The 22,677-nt window shown below is 37.2% G+C and overlaps 1 protein-coding gene across 1 annotated transcript; it reads right to left on the bottom strand.

Moving 5' to 3' along the window:
• Nucleotides 1–872: 872 nt before the first annotated feature.
• On the bottom strand, nt 873–21,892 carry MS3_00008794 (uncharacterized protein; the record flags this gene model as incomplete). The annotated part of the gene is made up of 3 exons (XM_035733036.2): nt 873–3,173; nt 7,594–7,743; nt 21,598–21,892. 3 exons carry the CDS (start codon nt 21,890–21,892, stop codon nt 2,698–2,700), a joined length of 921 nt encoding a protein of 306 aa, XP_035589854.1. The 3' UTR covers nt 873–2,697.
• Between the last annotated feature and the right edge of the window lie 785 nt (nt 21,893–22,677).

Raw genomic sequence — 22,677 nt, 5'->3', positions numbered from 1 at the left:
GCAAGTAGCGGAAAAATAGGAGTTAGCCAATAACGGTTCAAGATTAACTGTTTAGGTCAAGAAGTATAATTGATCAAGTCTAGGATATGAATATATGAATACGATTGTTTAAATTGACCTTTCCTTCATACATTTACTTCCTCTCATTGTTTGCTTTGCGGTGAGACTCTAATTAATGGACGAGCCAATCAGAGGCGTCTTAGAGATTTCAAGGTTACGGAGCCAACTTCAGTACTTAATGCTAACGTACGATCGATTCACAGGGGATTTTGTACAAAACGTGATCATTGAGCGGCTATAACAAATAAAATCGCGAGACTACAATTTGTGGACGAATCAATCAGGTATAAGATAACAGATCTCGGATTTTAACGCGAAAGCCTTTCATTTATCTGGCTAAATAGATTTCTGGCACTGTATCTGATGTCAGTTTGTGATGAAAACCCTATATATAATTCGTAACTAAGGCAAATTATGACAATTATTGTGAACTAGATAATAAAAGCACCAGTAATGCTGGCTACAGCCAGGTACTACAATACATACGGATGTTTGGAGAGCGTACAGACTCTTACATAGGCTTGGTTATATGCATCGTGTCGTTATCCACAAGTAGCATTTTGTGCACTCAACAACCGGAGTGCACATAAACAATGTTGAAGCGATGTGGTCTAGGTTGAAAGAGTTTTCGACACTTTATCATGGCTCCAGAGGCCGACTGTTCTGTAGCCGTACGGATGATTTCCTCTACTGCATTTATTACGATTTTAGGACCTGTGAACCTCTTTCTAACCATGTATAAGAGGTGTATCCACTTTATTTCCGTGGTTTTGTATAACATCTTTTTACTCTATACTGACTAGCAAATATTACTCAGGGTCACTTAAGATGCGTTCAAAGGACGTCCATAAATTAGAGTCTCGCCGTGACAAATTTCATTGATTTTGTTGGCATCATTATCTTATCACCCTTAATTCAAACTTAGTTTTCATTTACAACAACATTCAGTTACGTACTTCCTAGTTTCCAGTTGTCTACTATTTAATCTTGAATAGGTGGAAATCGTGGAGCAATCTTTGCATCGCAATTGCGATTATCTACAGTAAACAAAGGTAGCCTTAGAGGTTACATAGAACCTTGAGTTTCTAGAAGCTTCTCAGAGTACGATCAAATTGATGGTTATGCAATCAGGACAAAGAATGAACAAACAATTCTTCACTTTATTATTTCTAGATAGCTTTCCATGAACATCAATGGATTGAGATATTTTCAGCAATCTGTTAACTTTGGAAGACATTTTCGAGAGCTCCGAATACTTGCTTGAATTTCCAGAGATAAATCTTATAATTAGTGGTTAGACTATCGACTCATTCATGAGACCATTTTATTGATTCGTATGAACTGTGTTTCTTATAGGTACTGAAAATGTATTTAATTAACTGAGCTACTTACAAATAATAAGTAGCATAATTTGTAAGGAAGTAAATATAGTCTGGAGGTAATCATCTAGTTCATCTCTTGTTCATTCACCTTCCTGTGATGAATCGTTAACACAAATACATTTATTTATTTAAACACATAAATACTAGTACTAGGGGGCACCAAGTACATATGCGCCACACAAGTAACTTGATTTGTGTGTGGGCTGTGTTACTGTCCAGGTGCCTAGACCGAAACAGGTGGTTTTCATAGACTCAGAGCCGTCAACCTGAAGGTCTGATCCACAATGCAGTGGAGAAACATCAGGAGATTCAGTCTCATGGTAGTCGGTGATCAACAATAGGTTCACACACCATTTTTTCCATCAGGATCCTGGAGCCCATATGCACCATTGGTTTGAAATCAGGGTTTTCCAACTTTCCTTGGTGGGTCTCCTCCGTATCCATCAACCTGGTTAAAGCACCGGACATTCGCTTTTCGTCCTCTCAATTTCGTAAACAACAGTAATGCCGCGAGAAAGAAGTGAGTAGGACTTCCATGGCAGTAGTTGTACGCACATGGCCATTTGAGAGCATTTCTCTCTCTCGAGAGAGAGGACTTTCTCTACTCTCGGCCATACTAAGGCATTCGGGCGCCATAACTACAGAATGAAATTCTTATCATCTATTTTTGAAAATAGGAAAAAAAATTGTTTCGTTTCGTCAAACTTTAGAAAGTTTTTATTACACTAGAAAAATATTTATATGACCCCGCCCCCCAAATGTTATACCCTAGAAACAATATGGATTTTCAATGGTGAAAATGTATTTTCTTTGACAAAAAAAAATGCACGAATAGAAGATTATCTCTTCCATACACACAAGAAGCTTTGAAAATAGATTATTTGATTTCATTATCATTAAAGCAAGTGTTATTTTAATGCTCATGCACAGAGGAGGAAGAAGATGAAGAAGACACATTGAAGTAACCTTTAGTGAAATTGTCACAAACAATGAATAATGACAATAGATCATACATAATGTGATAGTTCTACTTGAATGAATGACACTTAACACATAGTAATGAAAATAAAGGAAATGAGATGAAACAAGAATATTAGTATCCAGATATTGTGTATAGTCTCCATTTCTCTTTGAGAATATTCAACTTGTGAATATCAACATACGCACCCCACCCCCCACCCGCCACACACACAAATAGAAAGAGAGGAAGAGTAAAGAAATGATACTTAAATGAGACCATAGTGATTAGTTTATTTTAAACAGAACTTGTTGTTTCAGCGCATTTCATTTGTTTTCTATCTGCTTCAGCTTTTTCACATAAACGTACAAAATAAATAAGTACTGAAAGAAAACTTAATAAATAAATAAAATCAGCTGAAATTAATAAGAAAAAACTTGATAATGGTGGAGTAAGTAATAAGGCAAATTCACCAGATAAACCTAAACGATCATTGTCTGTACTACTACTACTGCCACTACTACCACTACCACTACTACTACTAAGACCATTGATAGCAGTATTATCTTCCGGATTGAAATTACCACCAGTACTATCTCTGTTAATCATTAATTGGTTATTATTTTTATCTAAATAGAATTGATTTGTATAGTCATCATTTGTTCCCATTAAACCATTTGAAAGGAGAACTTTTGTTAGAATCATATCACCATGATCATGAATATATTCAATTTCTGTTTCAGCTAAACTTAATCCAACCAATACACATGCAACTATAAGTTTGGAGGGAAGAAAAAAAAGTAAAATCAAAGGAGATAGTATGAATTTGTTATACATTGAAAGTACATAGATATATCAAAGGAAATTGATTGATGGAAGTTAGACTTGTACACTACTAGATTTTTTGCTAAGCAATCGAGAGGTTAAATATTCGCACGTGAAAACAATGGTTCTAGGTTCAATCCCCCTATGGTTGTGTCGTTAGTGTACATTATTGAAGAAGCCCATACGCCAATAATCCCATACGTTGGTTTCCCAAATGCATAGAACTAATGGTTAACGCTGCAACCTAGGATATTTACCGTTAAGCCACAGTATATGCAGTCCAGCACGAAGCCAGGTGCATACCAGGCAGCAAACTAGTGAATGGCAAGCCAAACCGGATCGTTTTAACAGTGTAAAAGGTTTGAAATAGGAACAATAACGGGGTGAATTTGCATACAATTCTCTTTGAACCTAGCACACAACAATAGCATCATGCACTGTCCCATCACCCTTGACAGATCAGGCAACCCGAAAGTTACGAGAACATCATCAGGGCATACGACAGGATAGGTATCCCACTGAGGAAGCCCATACTAGAATAAAACATTCATCGAATGCTTTCAAATTTTCAGTGATAATCTAACTAATATTGTTTTGCGATCATAATAAAATCGATATCTGTTTAGAAAAGTTTAGAACAGTTGTTAATCTTAGAAATCCCTAAGGGCACTCAGCTGTTCATTGTAGTCAGTGGTATAAATAGTCAAAGAAATAAAAAATGTGAACTATGATAGGCACTTTTCAAGGAATGAGTCTGTATATATTCTATGAACATTCATTAAACAATTTGTATTGGATATAGAGGGTAAGCTTACATTCGATGTATTAACTGTTACGGTGTCTTTTTCTGTTCAATAAATTACAATTAGTTAACTGTTAACATGTTATTCAACATGATATCACATCTGTCTTATTTATGGTTCATACAATAGGTCACAATAACGTCGATGCATTCTCATAGATTTCAAGTTCCTGATGAAGATTGAATAAATGGAAACTTTCAAAAATATATCATGGACAATTCTTATATACCGTAGGGACTGGTACTAAGTCAAGCCCATATAGGTTATTCTAGCCTCTGAACAGATCAATCTATTCATTCACCTCAAGCCATTATTTTGACCTTATCACTTACTCGCTTATCAAGCGTAGGTGTGCACATTTTTTATCTTACTCATCACATGTCTGAGTACAAAATATCTATTCACGCTTGAGGAAATCGAGTTGGCACCCTTCTCTTCACTTGGCAAGTTTTACTGCCACTCTTGGCCTGTTTATGTAAACTATGATTTTCTAGTTTATTATGTAACACACGCACATGTATTTTAGTGACTAGAAACCCATGTGTGTTCCGAATAATAATAATAATGATAATAATAATAATAATAATAATAATAATAATAATAATAATAATAATAATAATAATAATAATAATACAAGCTCAACTGTTGTCGTTTCTCATTCGGGCTCAAGGCTGGGGAATCGACAAACCAATAGCAGTTGAATGTACGTCAGCCTTAGCCAAGGATTAATCCCGACGTTTAGAATATATATCATAAGTCAAGATTTAGGACACTAGCATACAGAAGGAATAGTACACGCAAAGATAGAGAAATTATAGCCAGGATTCTGACTAACAAATCTAACAAATGATATTGATTAACATCGTCAAACATAACAGTTTCAATACTATTTCATATTTCATATTTCCTTATTTGTACATTATACTCTTCAGGTTAACCTTTTACTATAATATATTTAACTGTTATTCCAATGCTTTGTTACTGAGATTCTTAATTTCCTCTGACTATTCTAGTATATTGCGGCAACTTGGAAAGAGGTCAGATCGTACTAGGTTTTATGTTTATTAAATCTGGTTGAGATCCCACGATGTTTACAAGTGTATATTAGAAGGGTATATTAGAAGACAGCTAAATGTGGCTAGAAATGATCAAATCGTAAGATTAGTTCATGAAGTCATTGACTCTTGGATTGAGCTACATAGATAGATTTAGACTATTTATTGATACAAATATGATCTATCTGGTTCTCTGTGATATGGTCCGGTGAGATCCATGTAGCTTTGTGTATGTGTTTGTGTGGGAATATTGTGCCGCATATAACCAATTTGTTGAATGCACATAGATTTGCAAATCTCCTCATTTTCGTTTCTTTCTCCCAGTCTGTGTCGTCCCACGATATCTTCATATCCGGTGTTGTTCATTCCGACTTTGGCGTTTAGATCTCCCATTAGGATGGTAAGGTCGTTTCCTAGTCACTTTACGATCGACTGGGCCCTCTCATAAAACTGACTTATATCGTCTTTATCGCTATCATTGATGGGTGCATAACACTGGATAATATACATTGTGATCCCCTCATTCCTTGTTTTTAAGGATGCTTTGATGATTCTGGATCCATGACATCCCCATCCAATAAGTGTTTTTCGTGCTTCATTGAGCAGCATCAGAGCAACTCCCTGAGTGTGTGGGGCATTTTCTTCTTCGTAACCAGAGTACAGCATCATTTCTCCCAAATCTAACATTTTCTGTCCAGTTTGAATCCAACGGGTTTCTTTGATTAAATTGTTTATTCTGGTTAGCGTTTTCTAACAAGGTTGTTTTATACGGGATGGAGTTGCTGACCCCACTCCAAACCCTCCTCATTTATCCGAGCTTGGGACCAGCAGCAGCCCTAGAGGAGCTACGTGCCAGATACTATCATCGACAACATACTGTGGGAGAGAACGAATAAACTTCCAGCTCAAAAGGAAATCAGGAAAAGACGCTTCAGGTGAATAAGACACACATTGTGGAAATCACAAAACTGTATCATGAGGTAAGCCCTGACTTGGAATCTTGAATAGAAACAGATAATATGAAGGCCATAGGCACACTGTGCCGAGAATCGGAAGCAGACATGAAAACAACGAATAATAACTGGAAAGGATTACGCAGGACAGAATTGAATGGAGAATGCTGGTGAGCGGCCTATGCTCCTCTATGGGTGTAAGAGACGTAAGCAAGTAACGGTTTCTTTGATTCAGAGTGCCGCCAAGTTTATCTCCTCATTTGCGCAGCTATCTGACTGGTTCTCCCAGTTCCCCACATTGACCAAACATTTAGTGTACCCATACCAATTGTTTCTCTGATTGTTAGAAGGGGCATCAGCCTCGTGACTTCCGAAGAATCTCGGCTTTCACCATGAGGCATCATAATTCTGCTAAACAAAGATCCTTCAACTAGTAGAGAGGAGTTTAAATGGTTTAAATTGTTTTCTCTGGTTAGAGTGTATTTGTGAATCAGACAGTCCGTAACACAACCCAAAGAGGCTGAACCGTATTATCTATTTTCAGGTCATTAATTACCAACTGGATTATTTCTCTCAAGTTTGATTCTCTAAGGTTTAAGCGTTCACTTTTCTACCCATAGACATACTGGATTCGATCAGGAAGAGGATCTAATCCCACTTGATGAAGATAGTTGAAAAACACAAAGTCTATTAACTTTAAACTTAGTAGATAATAATAAATATTGAGACTATCCCAATTATTGAACCAGATGATAAGTTTAAATGTTCCAAACACTCAAAACTGACATTACTATTATCAAGTTGACTATGCATAATAATGATATTTCAATCTAATATCTAACAATCTGGAATATCTCATTGTTTGTAATTTGACTTAGTTTAAGACAGTTTTAGTTGGTGTATATGTGAATTCTGTGCGGATTGTCTCAATATAGCCTTTCTTTGGAATAGATGAAACGTGGCTAACAATGAGATCCAGGACATGTATTTTATTTTGTAGGAGACTCATTATATATTGATGAATTCTGTAGTAAAAATCAACTCTAAGATGAAAGTACATTCAGCTTTTTGATTCAATGCAATTTTACTTTTGAAAAGTCCATAAAATAATCTACATCTATGACGAGTGTTATATTTCTCTCTTACGGTTATAACCCAGCTATTCCTAGTGGTTAGTAATCTTGGACACCAAATCACTCGATAAAGTCCCCAAATCAGAACACGGTTGAACAGGAAAGAGATCATATTCCAAATAACAAGGTTAGATGGAAGCAAGAAGCAAGTAAGTGCAATGGGGAAAACGTTAGTATATTTATAGTTTTTCACATGAGAAGATTTCTAGAATGTTTACTAAGTTTGACTAACGCTGATTGGATAAGAATTAGCCAATCAGTGTGCACCAAAGTAATCTTGCATTGAGTATACTTTAATCCAGTGTATGTTCCGCTAACAACTAGTTTTTTTTTTGGCCTCTCACTACCTATACCGTTCAAAATCATGGTTTTACATTAATAAACACCAATAAAAACTTTTATAGCAAAAAAATACTCTTCTTACCAGCTATCAGAAGAAATACAACTTCAGCTAGAACATTTAACCATTTACGATTTGTTTGAAAATATGCTAGAATTATATGAATTATAAACGATGTAATTGCTGTCAATAAGCCTATTAAACTCATTATTCTAGCCAATGTCCAACGAAGATCTAAAATTAAATGAAAGATATAAGAAAAAGAAGCACAATTATGTACCAGTTCAATCCAGTATATGCACGTACACACACACACACACACCTTAGAATAGCACAGAAATATAAAGTTGATTAGTTTTATGATCAATCAAAAGGTTGTCATAAGCTAAATTAGCATTACGAGTTGAAGTTAACATAATGTTTAAAATTGTTCCGGAATTGTAAGTCTAGAAAACAATGTAGAGTGTATACATCTGAGATATTGTTACCCAATGCCTTGAATCACTGATCACGTTTATTGCACAGATCTCATCCGGACAGATTACACTGAAAAAGATGACTGGAACGAAAAATTCATGATTTCATGAAATGAACAGAAGCACAAATTCGTCATACATAGCGAGACCAACAAAATCTAAGAATTTGATAAGGAATAAGTTAATCAGTTAATCATCAACACACAAAAAAAACTTGACATGAAGCTGCTCGGTGCAAGTTGCTGCACTAAATAGCTATGTAAACATACACATAGGTTTACGCTCAATGTGCAACTCTTGTGTTAAAAATAAAAAAACATAGAAAACCAACTTATCATGAAGACATGGATTCATTTCATTAATTAAGAATAGTGTAAATCTAATTCGGTATCTTTAACAATTAATAACTCATTTACCAGGTGTATAGTTTTGTGTACTTGGCTTCCGGTCACACTGTTAATGTCGAGGTTAATGATATTATCCATTTATCCGACCCGAATTATGTGAAGGGTGGAATTCGGACCTGGGACTTAGTAACTGAAAGTTGAACACTTTACCAACTGAGTTACTGCTACACAACTAAACAGGAACGTCAGTCAGTCTCGTGTGTTGTTACAGGCATGAGGGCTGATGTCACTTCCCGGCTACCCACACCATGGAAGGGTATTTCTTGAGGAACCTGAAAAGTTGGATTAGTGTTCGTTTTAAAGACCTGAGAGCGTGACCGCGCATGGCCTTTTTGTACGGAGTTGTTGACGTGTTAGCTCCGTTCTTCAAAAGGCCTTACCGCCGGAGACGGAAATCCGTGAAGTAAGGTGCGGTGTGACATTTTTAGGGTCGACCTTCTCTAACCCCACCTCTTCTTGTGGGAAGGCAGCATCGCTGCAGATACTGGTTGCCCGAGGGAAACACCATACTACTGTCACACCCTCTATTCAAAGCGTAGTGATGATACAAGGATGAATGAATGACTTAGTAAAACAAAACATGAATTATAAGTATATTCAAATTGACAGCCTTTGAATCGCTGATAAATTTTAAACATAATTTTCACCATTGTATACTAAGTGTTTCTGAAATTCCTATATAAAAAACAGAACATAATTAAATAAGTCGTTTGATGAAATATTTTTCTCATTTCATGTTGAAGTAAATATTTACTGCCATTTACAATGAAGAAACTCCATATACTCGAAAATGATACAAAGTTGATAAGTTACATATTTTATTCCTCATAGATTGATCTCAATGGGAGGGGAACAATTTAAAAAGTTGGATAACTGAACATATATTTCATCTCGATAGGAAACTGCTTAGACCTAAACGTCTTGAGTTCTATCCTTGAAGGATTCGTGAGTGTTTACTGTTGAGGAGTCAAGTACTAGGGTGAAACAGCTGTCCAGTGGTCCCTAATATTCACTAGTAACCCCACTGAGATCAACCTGTGACTCTAATACAACTTATAAATCAAAACATTCTCTATATAAAACCTTTTAACTAGATAGTTAATATCAACAGTTGAGATCATGAGTCAATTGAAGCTAGACAACCATGGAAAACCTGGGAGCACTGGACGGCCGTTTCGTTCTATTGTGGGAGTCCTCAGTAGTGAGCATCCATGGTCCCATTTCACGAGATTCCAACCCAGGACCTATCAGTCTCGCGTGAGAGCGCTTAACCTCTGAAACACTGAGCTGGTCGGCATCCAACAGTGTTAATGTCTAACTCCAACTAATCCACGAAATTGAGCGACACATACACCATTGTCATCAGTGAGTTACTACCTCACAACAGACCCGGTTGAACTCTACTGGTCAATGCTTCTCACTAGGACTCCAGGATATATCTCTTGAAGCCAGTCACTAGTGAGCATATGTTAATTATTATCAGAAGGGGTTTCGTGGAGATTGTAGGGATCGTTGATGCGCACTACTGAGGAGTCCCACAATAGAACGAAACGGCCGTCCAGTGCTTCCAGGTTTTCCATGGTGGTCTAGCTTCGATTGACTCATGATCTCAACTGTTGAAATTATTACAATCTCCATAAAACCCCTTCAGATAGTTAATACTTGCTAATGTTTACAGAACTAGTCGATATTAATTACATTAAGTAGAGATTAAAAATAGTCAACAAACAAATAATGGCAATAAACTGATTGATTAGTTTATGGTAATTCATACCTCTAATAAACAACAATGTTATAGTTAAAAATTCTATCTAACATTCTTTATTTAACGAGAAAAATAACTGAATTTAGAATTAGTCAATGATTGCAAGCCAGGAACCAATGAACAGTTGACTCATTTTAACACAATACGTTTTAGCAGTTAATATCTACAACCTTGTCAGGGAGCAAATCTAACACTTTAGGACTTGGTGGTGAGAGCATAGCCTTCATACCACTGAGTTGGTAAACCAACCAACTTTGGTAATATTGAGAATGGACTGATCTTAATTAGACTCAACCGTAGCTGCCAACATGACGCACATGATGATCTAATTGAGTTATATTAGTTGGAATACTTGTTTGCTTAGGTTTACCCATACCAATTAGGTCTACCAGACAGCAGTAGAGTGAAAAGCACCAAAAATAAGGTTTGAGGATAAAGTCGTACTGTTGACTGTACTGGGATATGAATACAGTAGTTCGTCTCGCTCTAGTAGCTGCAGCAATACGACCTCTCTACAACAGAGGAAAGGGTAAGAAATGTCATCTCCCAAAAATATCACACTTCAACCTACAACATATATATTGCTGTCACCGATAGTAAGGCCTCTAAAGTACAGAGCTACAAAGATAAGAACTGTTTGCTAAAGAATTGATGGTCTGTCATTATATCCTGGTATGTAACTTCTCAAAAGTGCTTGTTCACGAACCCGGATTCAAGAGTCGAACCCGCAAACTTCAATCTCACTCACAAACGCCCGACATTACTAGTTTAATGATAATTTGACTTAAATTTTAAGAAGAATATAACAACAATGTTTTCACCAAACGAAATCAAAACAAAAGAATAATATCATTGAAGTCTAAAAGGTAATTAATTATTTTGATTGAGATCATGAACCGATTGATGTTAGACCACCACTGAAAACCTGGAAGCACTGGATGGCCGTTTCGTCCTATTGTGGGACTCCTCAGCAGTGCGCATCCACAATCCCGCTCGCGGGATTCGAACCCATAGCCTTCAGCCTCGCGCGCGAACGCTTAACCTATTAACTATACACAACCTTCTATCCTAGTTTAACTTTATGAATCATTCATCTAAATTTTTTTAAACATTCGATTCATCAAATGTAGATTATGGCCATAGGATTCACTTTTGTACCGAAAAAAAGCGATTGGAAATAATTATGTTTTAACAAAGGGAAATTTTTCGAAGATTCGGTCAGTCAGTCAGCTACAACGTAGGACTAGGCACCTACGTGCATCAGTCCAAGTTACCATACCTCATTAACACAATAAGATGAACACCAAATTCATAGAAGTAGTTAATTCAATGGTAGTAATATATATATATATATATATATATATATATATATATATATATATATAATACAGGAAGAAAGAATTAGAAAGAAAGATTTGTTTAATACATAAATAGTTTTCGTAAACAAGTAACCTTAATTAGAGGAATGTTAAAAGTCAACCTAATACGTGTTTGCGCTTGCTTTCTATTATTTATTTATTATTTTATTTAAACACATAAACATTGGTACAAGGAGGCACCAAATAGATATGCACCACATAAATCATTCGATTTGTGTGGGGGCTGGGATACTGCCCGGGTAATCACAATTGATTGATCACTGGGTGGTGATCAATCTCATGCTTGTCTAGTCCTTATTAGTGCAGATCGAATGCTATCGATCATGTTGCAATGTGGCCACCAGTCTAGGTGACTCGACACTGCGGGCACTATGTATTGAGATTAGATGGTGGTTGGAGGTAGTCAACAGGAAACCCTGGACCCGGGTTTCGTGCTACTTGGCACTCGTCAGCAAGGTGTACCTGTAATCTTGAGGGAACTGGTGCTCCCTGGCACGAAACCCGGGTCCAGGGTTTCCTGTTGACTACCTCCAACCACCATCTAATCTCAATACATAGTGCCCGCAGTGTCGAGTCACCTAGACTGGTGGCCACATTGCAACATGATCGATAGCATTCGATCTGCACTAATAAGGACTAGACAAGCATGAGATTGATCACCACCCAGTGATCAATCAATTGTGATTACATCTCAGTCCTACAGGAGGTTAGTCACGGCTCGGATAGCTCAGTGGTAACGTCTCTGACTGTGAAGCTGGGTGACACGAGATCGAATCCGCCAGGGAGCATCAGTTCCCTCAAGATTACAGGTACACCTTGCTGACGAGTGCCAAGTAGCACGAAACCCGGGTCCAGGGTTTCCTGTTGACTACCTCCAACCACCATCTAATCTCAATACTGCCCGGGTGTCCAGACCGAAGCAGGTGGTTTTCTTAGGGGGCCACAAATGGAGCCTTCGACATAAAGGTCTGATCCACAAGGCAGTGGAGCATTGTGAGGAGATACAGTCCCATGGTAGCCGGTAACCAACGACTGGTTCATACGCCATTTGTTCCCTCAGGATACTGGAGCCCATATGCACCATTGGTTAGGGATCCGGTTAAAGCGCCGGACATTCGCTTTTCGTCCTCTCAATTTCGTGAACAACACCCCCGGTGAGAGAAGGCAGTGAGTAGGACTTCCCTGGCAGAGGCTATATACGCGTGGCCATGTGAGAGCATTTCGAGAGGGAGGGAGGTCCCATTCCACTCTCGGCCATACCATGTCATTTGGGGGCAATGATTGATTCTATTATTTATACCTAGATAACGCCATTAGAAAAAGTAACTAATTAAAATCTTGGGAGGGGGAGGGTGATATAATGATATTGATCTCTATTCATCATGAATGTCATAAGAGGAAAACATCCTTTTTCAGAGTTTAATAAAGATGAAGTATCTAAACATTTTCTAGCATCTTCTTATTAGTTCATTTAGTATGTCATTACTGTATATATAAGAGTATAGTTTTCACTGAGGACTTCAATCATCTTAGGTTATCTATGTGTATACTATGAATAGGACATTGTAGCATATCTCAAGTTGTTCAGACGAAAAACAAAAACATCAAATAAAGTAAGAATTAAGACTTAAAATGATATAGCCAATAATAGCTATGCTCTTTTTTATGTATCGGTCACTGAATAAAATGCTGAACATATTGTACACTTTATTAAATAGCGAAAAGTAGATGTACTACAAATTCATCGACACGTATCTTTATCCTTCAATGTGCTCTTTTTGAATTTACTAAGTACACACAACAACTCCGTCTGAAGCTCCTCTGAGGCTACTGCCGGTCCCAAGCCCGGATAAAGGAGGAGGGTTGGGCATGGGGGTTAGCGACCTCATCCCATAGAAAACTAACTCGCCAGAAAAAAAAACGCCAACCAGAACTACACAAAACACATGAATGTATGTAAGGTAAACAAAACCCTCAACATTTATTCAATATTGTTATTATTATTATTTGTGTACTAGATAACTGACAAAGACAGTTATTTTCAATACCATACATACATACACACATATATACCTTATATTACTGTCCTCTATTTATACTACTTAATATTTCGATTAAATATCCATTTAGTACACATTTCAATAGAAACCAATCATTGTTAATATTTTCAAATCACCTTTGAAAATATGAATTCAGAAACAAATTACCTGTTTATGTTTATAAATTATTGATTTTAAGCAAAATCACTAGTCCATCACTATACCAACCTCAGTTCCCATTGTATGGTTCGAATATATGATTCATAATAATGCTTAATTGAAAGAATTAATTCATATTGTTTCTGAAAATCCCTGGCCCCCAAATGCCCTGGTACGGCCGAGAGTGGGGAGAGTTCGCTCTCCCTCTCGAAATGCTCTCACATGGCCACGCGTATATAGCCTCTGTCAGGGAAGTCCTACTCACTGCCTTCTCTCACCGGGGGTGTTGTTCATGAAAATGAGAGGACGAAAAGCGAATGTCCGGCGCTTTAACCGTATCCCTAACCAATGGTGCATATGGGCTCCAATATCCTGCGGGGACAAATGGCGTATGAACCAATCGTTGGTCACCGGCTTCCATGGGACTGCATCTCCTCACAATGCTCCACTGCCTTGTGGATCAGACCTTCAGGTCGGAGGCTCGGGGAGTGGCCCCTAAGCAAACCACCTGCTTCGGTTTGGGCACCCGGGTAGTATCACAGCCCTCACACTATCGAATGAGATTTGTGTGGCGCATATGTATTTGGTGCCTCCTTGTACCAATACTTGTGTTAAGGTAATAAATAAGAAAATCCCTGTGTTCGAATCCCGCAAGGTGAGATCGTGGATGCTCACTGCTGAAGAGTCCCACAATACGACAAAACGGCCGTACAACACTCCCATGTTTTCCATCTTGGTCTAGCTTCAATTGACTCATCAATTCAACTATAAAATTATTAAAATCTCCACTAAACCACCTTCTGATAATAAATGAATCATTTATTTGCCTATATTATTCATATATACAATAATGAATTTATGAAAAATCATCAGTCGACTATTACATCAACCTTACTTCTCATTGTATCGTTCACATAAACGATTCATAATAAAGCTTAATTGAGAGAATCAGTAGTTCGTGTTGATTGTGTAAATCAATACAAATTATGTTGTGGAAACACAGTTACAATGAAAAATATAAATGTGATATATTGAATATTAAGAATTTCGTCAGTCAAATGAAGGAATATTTGGAGTGATTTGAATTGTGATATAATTGAAATATTTTCCTCTCTCCGTGGTATACTACGCTAATACAATAATATGATAAGACTAGTCTGAGTGATAAAGTTTATAGTACCGCTAAATTGAATACTCGAAAGATCCGCTAAATAAAGACCAGATTTACGACCAGGAATACGAAATATCGTATAGCAAAGTGTAAGTTGCGTTGTCACACGGAGTATTAGGTTATTACATAACAACTGACGGAACACAATTATATGATCAACAGAATAAAAATTCAAACAGATTCATCAATAGAAGCGACTCATCAGATCCTGGCTTTTGTATCTGTGGTTTTTTTTATATATAATGTCAGCTCAAGTTCCATCTGTGGTTCGAATAAAACAGATAAGTCGACTCGTACGACGTAACCGTTAGATGCCCTTGATAAATTTCAGTTCACTGGATGCAATAAATCTATCGTCTGGATACAAAACGAATATGAGACAAGTGAACATCCTTCTACATGATATTGGAGTGGATGACAAACGATTTCTGACCTTGTTAGGTAGTTATAGGCAGTCGGCAGGAAATGTCAGACCTAGGTTCCGTGTTATATGTCACTCGTCAACAAGGTGTACCAGTAATCCTGAGACTAATGCTTCGTGGGGGATCCGATCCCGCACCATCCAGCTTCACAGTATGGAATATCACCATTGAGCTATTCGGCTCACGACTGATCTTCAGTTGGACTGAGGTATTTAAAACTAATTGATGATACGATGTGATGATATTTGATAAATCAAAACATAAGTGACATTACTTGATTACATTTTTTAAATTGACTTCACTGATCTATACTACTTATAAACGTAAAACCACTATTATATGTAGATTAATTGAGAATTTTGAGCGATTCCATAATGTAGGATCATTAAAAACGAGTAAGTTTAGATTAGTTCATTACATGAATTACTATCAGTGTTTTTGTGGATATTATAGTAATTTCAATGGTTGAGATCATGAAACAATTGAAGCTAGACCAGCATGAAAAACCTGGAAGCATTGAACGGCCGTTTCTTCCTAGTATGGAACTCCCCAGAAGTGCGCATCCACGATCCCGCCTCAAGAGATTCCAACCCAGAACCTATCAGTCTCGCGTGAAAGCGCTTAACCTCTAAACCACTGAGCTGGCCGGCATATAACGGTGTTAATGTTTAACTTCAATCAATCCACGAAATTGACAGATACATCCACCATTGTCTCCAGAGAGTTACTATCTCACAACAATAGAGTCCCACAATAAAACGAAACGGCAATCCAGTGTTTCCAGGTTTTCCATTGAAACTGTAGAACGACATAGATTTAAGAATTGAATAAAAATGTTCTTGTCAACAGTAGTCAAAATAAATACATAGTCTTCTTCTTCCCTATAAAATATCACAATTCAAATCACTCCAAATATTCCTTCATTTGACTGACGAAATTCTTAATATTCAATATATCACCATTATCATCAGTGAGTTACTATCTCACAACACACCCGGTTGAACTCCACTGATCACTGCTTCTCACTAGAACTCCAAGAAATATCTCTTGAAATCAATCACTAGTGAGCATATGATGATTATAACCAGAAAGGGGTTTTATGTATATGGAAACGATCAATATTAATTAGTCACTTCCATACATGTAAAATAACCTGTAAATTGAGGATAATGGTGACTAATTCAACTATCATAATATGAATTTAACATTTGGTAAATTTTTCAACTTGTATAAACATGTTTCATAAAAGTTCAAAAGAATGACATTTAATGAAAGTACTTATTTCCTCTAAAGGTAGATGGTAATATTAAGATATTAATTCTTAAATGATGAAACTACTTTATTACTAATAAAAGAAGTCGAATTGTTCCATGTCAATATCTCAATTACCATATTAACGTTGGAAGTGGATAGGACATACATTACGGAAATCACCAAACTGAATCACGAGACAAACACTAACTTGGAATCCTGAAGGGAAGAGGGAAAGAGGAAGACCAAAGAACACATTACGTTGAGAAATAGAAGCAGATATGAAAAGGATGAATAACAACTGTAAAGAGCTGGAAACGATTGCCCAGGACAGGGTTGGATGGCGAGTGCTTGTAGGCGGCCTATGATCCTCCACAAGGAGTAACTTCCCTAGGGGAGTTGGAAAACCCTCATTCCAAACCAATAGTGCACATGGGCTCCAGTATCCTGCGGGAACAAATGGCGTATGAACCAATCGTTGGTCACCGGCTACCATGGGACTGCATCTCCTTACGATGCTCCACTGCTTTGTGGATCAGACCTTCAGGTCGAAGGCTCCGGGTGTGGCCCCCTAAGGAAACCACCTGCTTCGGTTTGGGCAGCCGGGCAGTATCACAACCCTCACACATATCAAATGAGATTTGTGTGACGCATATGTATATGGTGCTTCCGTGTACCAATATCTATGTATTAAAATAATAACAAGGAGTAACAGGCGTAAGTAAGTAAGTACGCAATATCAACATAAATACATTTGGGATAACTATGGAAATTTATTGATTAAAGTCAATATTTAACAATTCCCAATCGTACAAAAGGCGATTAAATGATATTTAAACTATATTTAAACTTCAACCCATTGCACAAGCAAGTGGCTATCAGGACTCAGTAGCTAAGTGGATCACACGATGGTGTTTGAAGCGAACGGTACTGAGTTCGAGTCCCAGAGTGAACATCAACTCTGAGATGCAGGTACATCCAGCTGACGAGTCCCAAACAGGACGAAACGCGCGTCCTGGATTCCACTGCTAGCCACTATCCATATTTGCTTATAATGCTTGTAAATTAAGGCAATATCGAGGCATACGCACAGTATGCACATATGCCAATAAGAGACTGATCAATTTCAGTCCAAAAACATCAATGGGAAGATTCAAGTAAAGCAATATCAAGTGAATTTCATTTTCACCCCATTGGACAAGCAGGTGGCTATCACGACTCATTAGTTAAGTGTATAACACGAGAGCGTTTGAAGCGTACAGTACTGTACTGGGTTCGAGTCCCAGAGTGAGCATCAACTTTGGGATATAAGTACATCCAGTGGACGAGTTCCAAATAGGACGAAGTGCGCATCCTGAATTCCACTGCTAGTCATAATCCATCATATTCACTAATTGTAATTTTAAAATGATGATTATATCTTCATTTGGATTGATTAATGAGGTCATCGTAAAGAAGCCTACCACAAATTTAATCTTGATAACTATTTTACAGCTGAATCTTAATTAAGAAGTAGATAATATCACTACTCCATACTTGGGTTCAACACATAATCAGTTTCAATAGTTCTGAAGAAGTTTACTATGAAATATTAAGCATTAGCTACGATTAATGAAGATGAATTTGTATATGTATCCGTAAATCTAAAATGATTTGAAAGCTGGTGAACACATTATCATATACATGTGACTCAATAATCATTTGTTGCTAACTTATATTATGTTTTATAATACATGGGAAAAAATTCTTAGGTTGTTCATTACATATTAACAGCTAGTTATCAACAATAAAATATTGAAGAAAATAGCTTTCAACAAGGATTATCAAAAATTTGAGGTTAACACAAAGGTAAGATGACTGATGACTTCCGGTGTTGATGAAAACATCGAATGTATGCGGTCTTTGATTTATTGTTTTGTAATGATAGGTAAACAACCGAATTTGAAACATAACAAATGATAATTCAGCTGAAGAATCTGGATTTCAATTACTTTCATGAATAGTTTAAACATTGTAAATGATAAGACAAATACCTTTCCAAAAAACGGATTTTAAAAAGTATACTACTGATGTACTGCAAATTTTATAAAACAACATTTTTATAACCACCGTTTGCGTTTTTATTAAACTGATTATGTATATTGCCATCTTAAGCAATTGTGTTTAAGTGAGCTTTCGATTTGCAAGTTAAGATGAGCATCAGAACCGACAAACGCTGCAAGAGAACGAAACATGAGACAATTGTATGATACAACAAAGAAACTCTATGGAAATTATCGTAAACCAGAATGTCCAGTGAAAAGCAAGGAAAGCAAAGTAATTACCAACATTGAAGAACAACGAAACAGGTGGGTAGAACACTTCAAAGAACTTTTGAATAGACCAGCCCCACTGAACCTACCCATCATCGAAGCAACACCCACGGACCTCCCAGTCGATGTTGGCCCACCAACAATTGAAGAAATAAGCATGGCCATCAGACAAATCAAGAGTGGAAAAGCAGCAGGACCAGACAACATTCCAGCAGAGGCACTGAAGGCAAACGTAGCGGTAACTGCAAAGATACTCCACATTCTCTTCAATAAGATTTGGGATGAAGAACAAGTACCAACAAACTGGAAAGAAGGACACCTCATCAAAATAACAAAGAAAGGCGATCTTAGCAAGTGTGAGAACTACAGGGGCATCACTCTTCTCAAAATACCAGGAAAAGTATTCAACAACGTATTGTTAAACAGAATGAAGGACTCCGTAGACGCCCAACTTCGAGAACAACAGGCTGGATTCCGTAAAGATCAGTCGTGTACAGACCAAATCGTAACACTACGGATCACTGTGGAACAATCAAATGAATGGAATTCATCACTTTACATCGACTGCATTGACTACGAAAAAGCATTTGATAGCGTGGACAGGACAACACTATGGAGGCTTCTTCGGCACTACGGCGTGCCTGAGAAAATAGTCAATATCATACAGAATTCCTATGATGGATTAAACCGCAAAACTGTTTATGGAGGACAGTTCATAGACTTGTTCAAAACAGAGTCAGGCAAGGTTGCTTACTCTCAACCTCACCCTTTCTCTTTCTCCTGGTGATCGACTGGGTTATGGAGACGTCAACATCTGGGGAGAAGCATGGGATACAGTGGACATCTAGGATGCAGCTGAACGATCTAGACTTCGCAGATGATCTGGCTCCTATGTCGCACACGCAACAACACATGCAGGAGAAGACGATCAGTGTAGCTACAGCCTCAGCAGCAGTAGGTCTCAAGATACACAAAGAGAAATCCTAGATTCTCCGATACCACACAGCATGCACCAATCGAATCACAATTGACGGAGAAGATTTGGAAGATGTAAAAACCTGTACATAACTGGGCAACATCATTGATGGACAAGGTGGATCTGATGCAGATGTGAAGGCGCGGATCGGCAAAGCAAGAGCAGAATATCTACAATTGCAGAATATCTGGGACTAAAAACAACTGTCAACCAACACCAAGGTCAGGATTTTCAATACAAATTTCATGACAGTTCTACTGTATGGGGTAGAAACTTGAACAACTACAAAAGGCATCATCCAAAAGATACAAGTATTTATTGACAGTTGTCTACGCAAAATACTTCGGATTCGTTGGCCAGACACTATCAGCAGCAACCGACTGTGGGAGAGAACAAACCAGATTCCAGTAGAGGAAGAAATCAGGAAGAAGTGCTGGAAGTGGATAGGACACAGATTGAGGAAATCACCCAACTGCAACACAAGGCAAGCCCTCACACTTAGTCCTGAAGGTCAAATGAGGGGAGGAAGACCAAAGAACATATTACGCCGAGAAATGGAAACAGATATGAGAAGAATGAACAACAGCTGGATAGAACAAGAAAGGAATGCCCAGTACAGAGTGGGTTTGAGAATGCTGGTCGGCGGCCTATGCTCCATTGAGAGTAACAGAAGTAAGACCTTTCAATTTGACTCTTCGTTATCAATATTCAGAATGTATATGACTTCTTGTTCCGGAATCTACTCAAGCACTACAAAATTCAAAAGTCTGATAGCAATAGAAGATACTTTGGAATATACAAAATATTCCAAAGTAATTCTTCAGTTCACGTCATGGTTACTATTTTACAAACTAGTCAATTAGTTTATTGCAAGGTAGTGAATTCAAACTAATCATTGCTAGTAAAATGATTGAGTGAATGAATTCTCAGTCAACCCAATTAGTTAACCACAGTCAGTCATAATCAACGTAAAACCTGTCACAAAATATACGTTAGCCTGAATTACTACACCACTTTAATACGACGACATGAAATTACTAATTTATTTGTTTAAACACATAAACGTTGGTACATGGAGGCACCGAATACATATGCGCCACATAAATCATTTGATTTATGTGAGGGCTGACGTACTGTCCGAGTGCCCATCTGATTGATTCACTTGGTATTGTTTTACTTGGATCTTCCCATTGATGTTCTAGGACTGAAATTGATCAGTCTCTTATTGGCATATGTGCATACTGTGCGTATGCCTCGATATTGCCTTAATTTACAAGCATTATAAGCAAATATGGATAGTGGCTAGCAGTGGAATCCAGGACGCGCGTTTCGTCCTGTTTGGGACTCGTCAGCTGGATGTACCTGCATCTCAGAGTTGATGTTCACTCTGGGACTCGAACTCAGTACCGTTCGCTTCAAACACCATCGTGTGATCCACTTAGCTACTGAGTCCTGATAGCCACTTGCTTGTGCAATAAGTTGAAGTTTAATTCACTTGATATTGCTTTACTTGAATCTTCCCATTGATGTTCTAGGACTGAAATTGATCAGTCTCTTATTGGCATATGTGCATACTGTGCGCATGCTTCGATATTGCCTGACGAATCCCAAACAGGACGAAACGCGCATCCTGGATTCCACTGCTAGCCACTATCCATCTTTACTTATATCTGATTGGTTCATCCATAAATGATAGAATAATCTCACCAAAAAAAAAATAAATAAACTTACCATTTATTTCAAGATTTTCAGATAAAATTGATTTTTCCATTGATAACCATGTAATATGTGTACTCATTGAAAATAAACCAATTGGTATATGTAAATGATGAAATTTCGCTGGATTACGATGATCATAAATATAAATATGAAATAATCTTTGTGTTGTTAATCCAATAATTGTAAGAATAATTCCAATCAATATTAATCCTAAACTAATATGATATATAATTAAAGTACATCGTTTAGGATGTTTCCTTCGAGAATTCGAATGATTATGATGTAGGCCCGACTTATGCTTCATCATAAGGACTAATCCTAGAAACTGTGCTTAGTTTACCCGTCCATTTCAATTTATTCATTCTTTTAATTCTCTTTCACCACATGTGATTGGTGAATTGATAAGTAACCAATAAGGGATTAATAAACAAACATTTTGATTACTGTGACCTTGAAAGATCAATGATTTGTAACCAATAGGATGTTTTGTTTTGAAGGTCATAAGAAACCTATTAAAATATGAATATATATGTTATTGAATAGTACAAATCAACTATGGCTATTAAAATTGACAAGAATAAGTTAGTTAATCAGTCAGCTACAATGTAGGTTCAAGTTGCCATGCCTCATTAGCACAACAAGATCAATAGCGAATTCATAGACAAGGCTACTTCAGTGGTGGTAATACATAAAAAAAAGATTGTATATAAGGATATTGTTATAACTTGTGGGTTTCCAACTTTTCACACGTATGGGATGTTAATTTACATTAGACAAATATCTACGCTAGATTCCCTCCCCGTGTCTATTCTGTAGGACTTTAACACAACTCAGATGATCAAGAACACATGATTAGCCTGACCACAATGTAAATACATTTCCATACCAAAAAAACCCGACACAATCCAACAACAATGAACAATCAATAATAAGTGAGTAATAATAATAATAAGGATAGGGGAATATATAACTCATCTGACACTTGTCAGACTATCTACATGTCTGACTAAGCAGACAACCAATTAGTATCATTCTCGCCCACACATCAGACATAGTACAAGAAGAAAGAATTAGTTGATAGAAAGAAAGATA

The sequence above is a fragment of the Schistosoma haematobium genome, chromosome 6 (genome assembly GCF_000699445.3).
Source record: "Schistosoma haematobium chromosome 6, whole genome shotgun sequence".
NCBI lineage: Eukaryota > Metazoa > Platyhelminthes > Trematoda > Strigeidida > Schistosomatidae > Schistosoma > Schistosoma haematobium.
The sequence above is the reverse complement of the archived record's forward strand: the minus strand, read 5'-3'. Positions and strand labels throughout refer to the sequence as shown.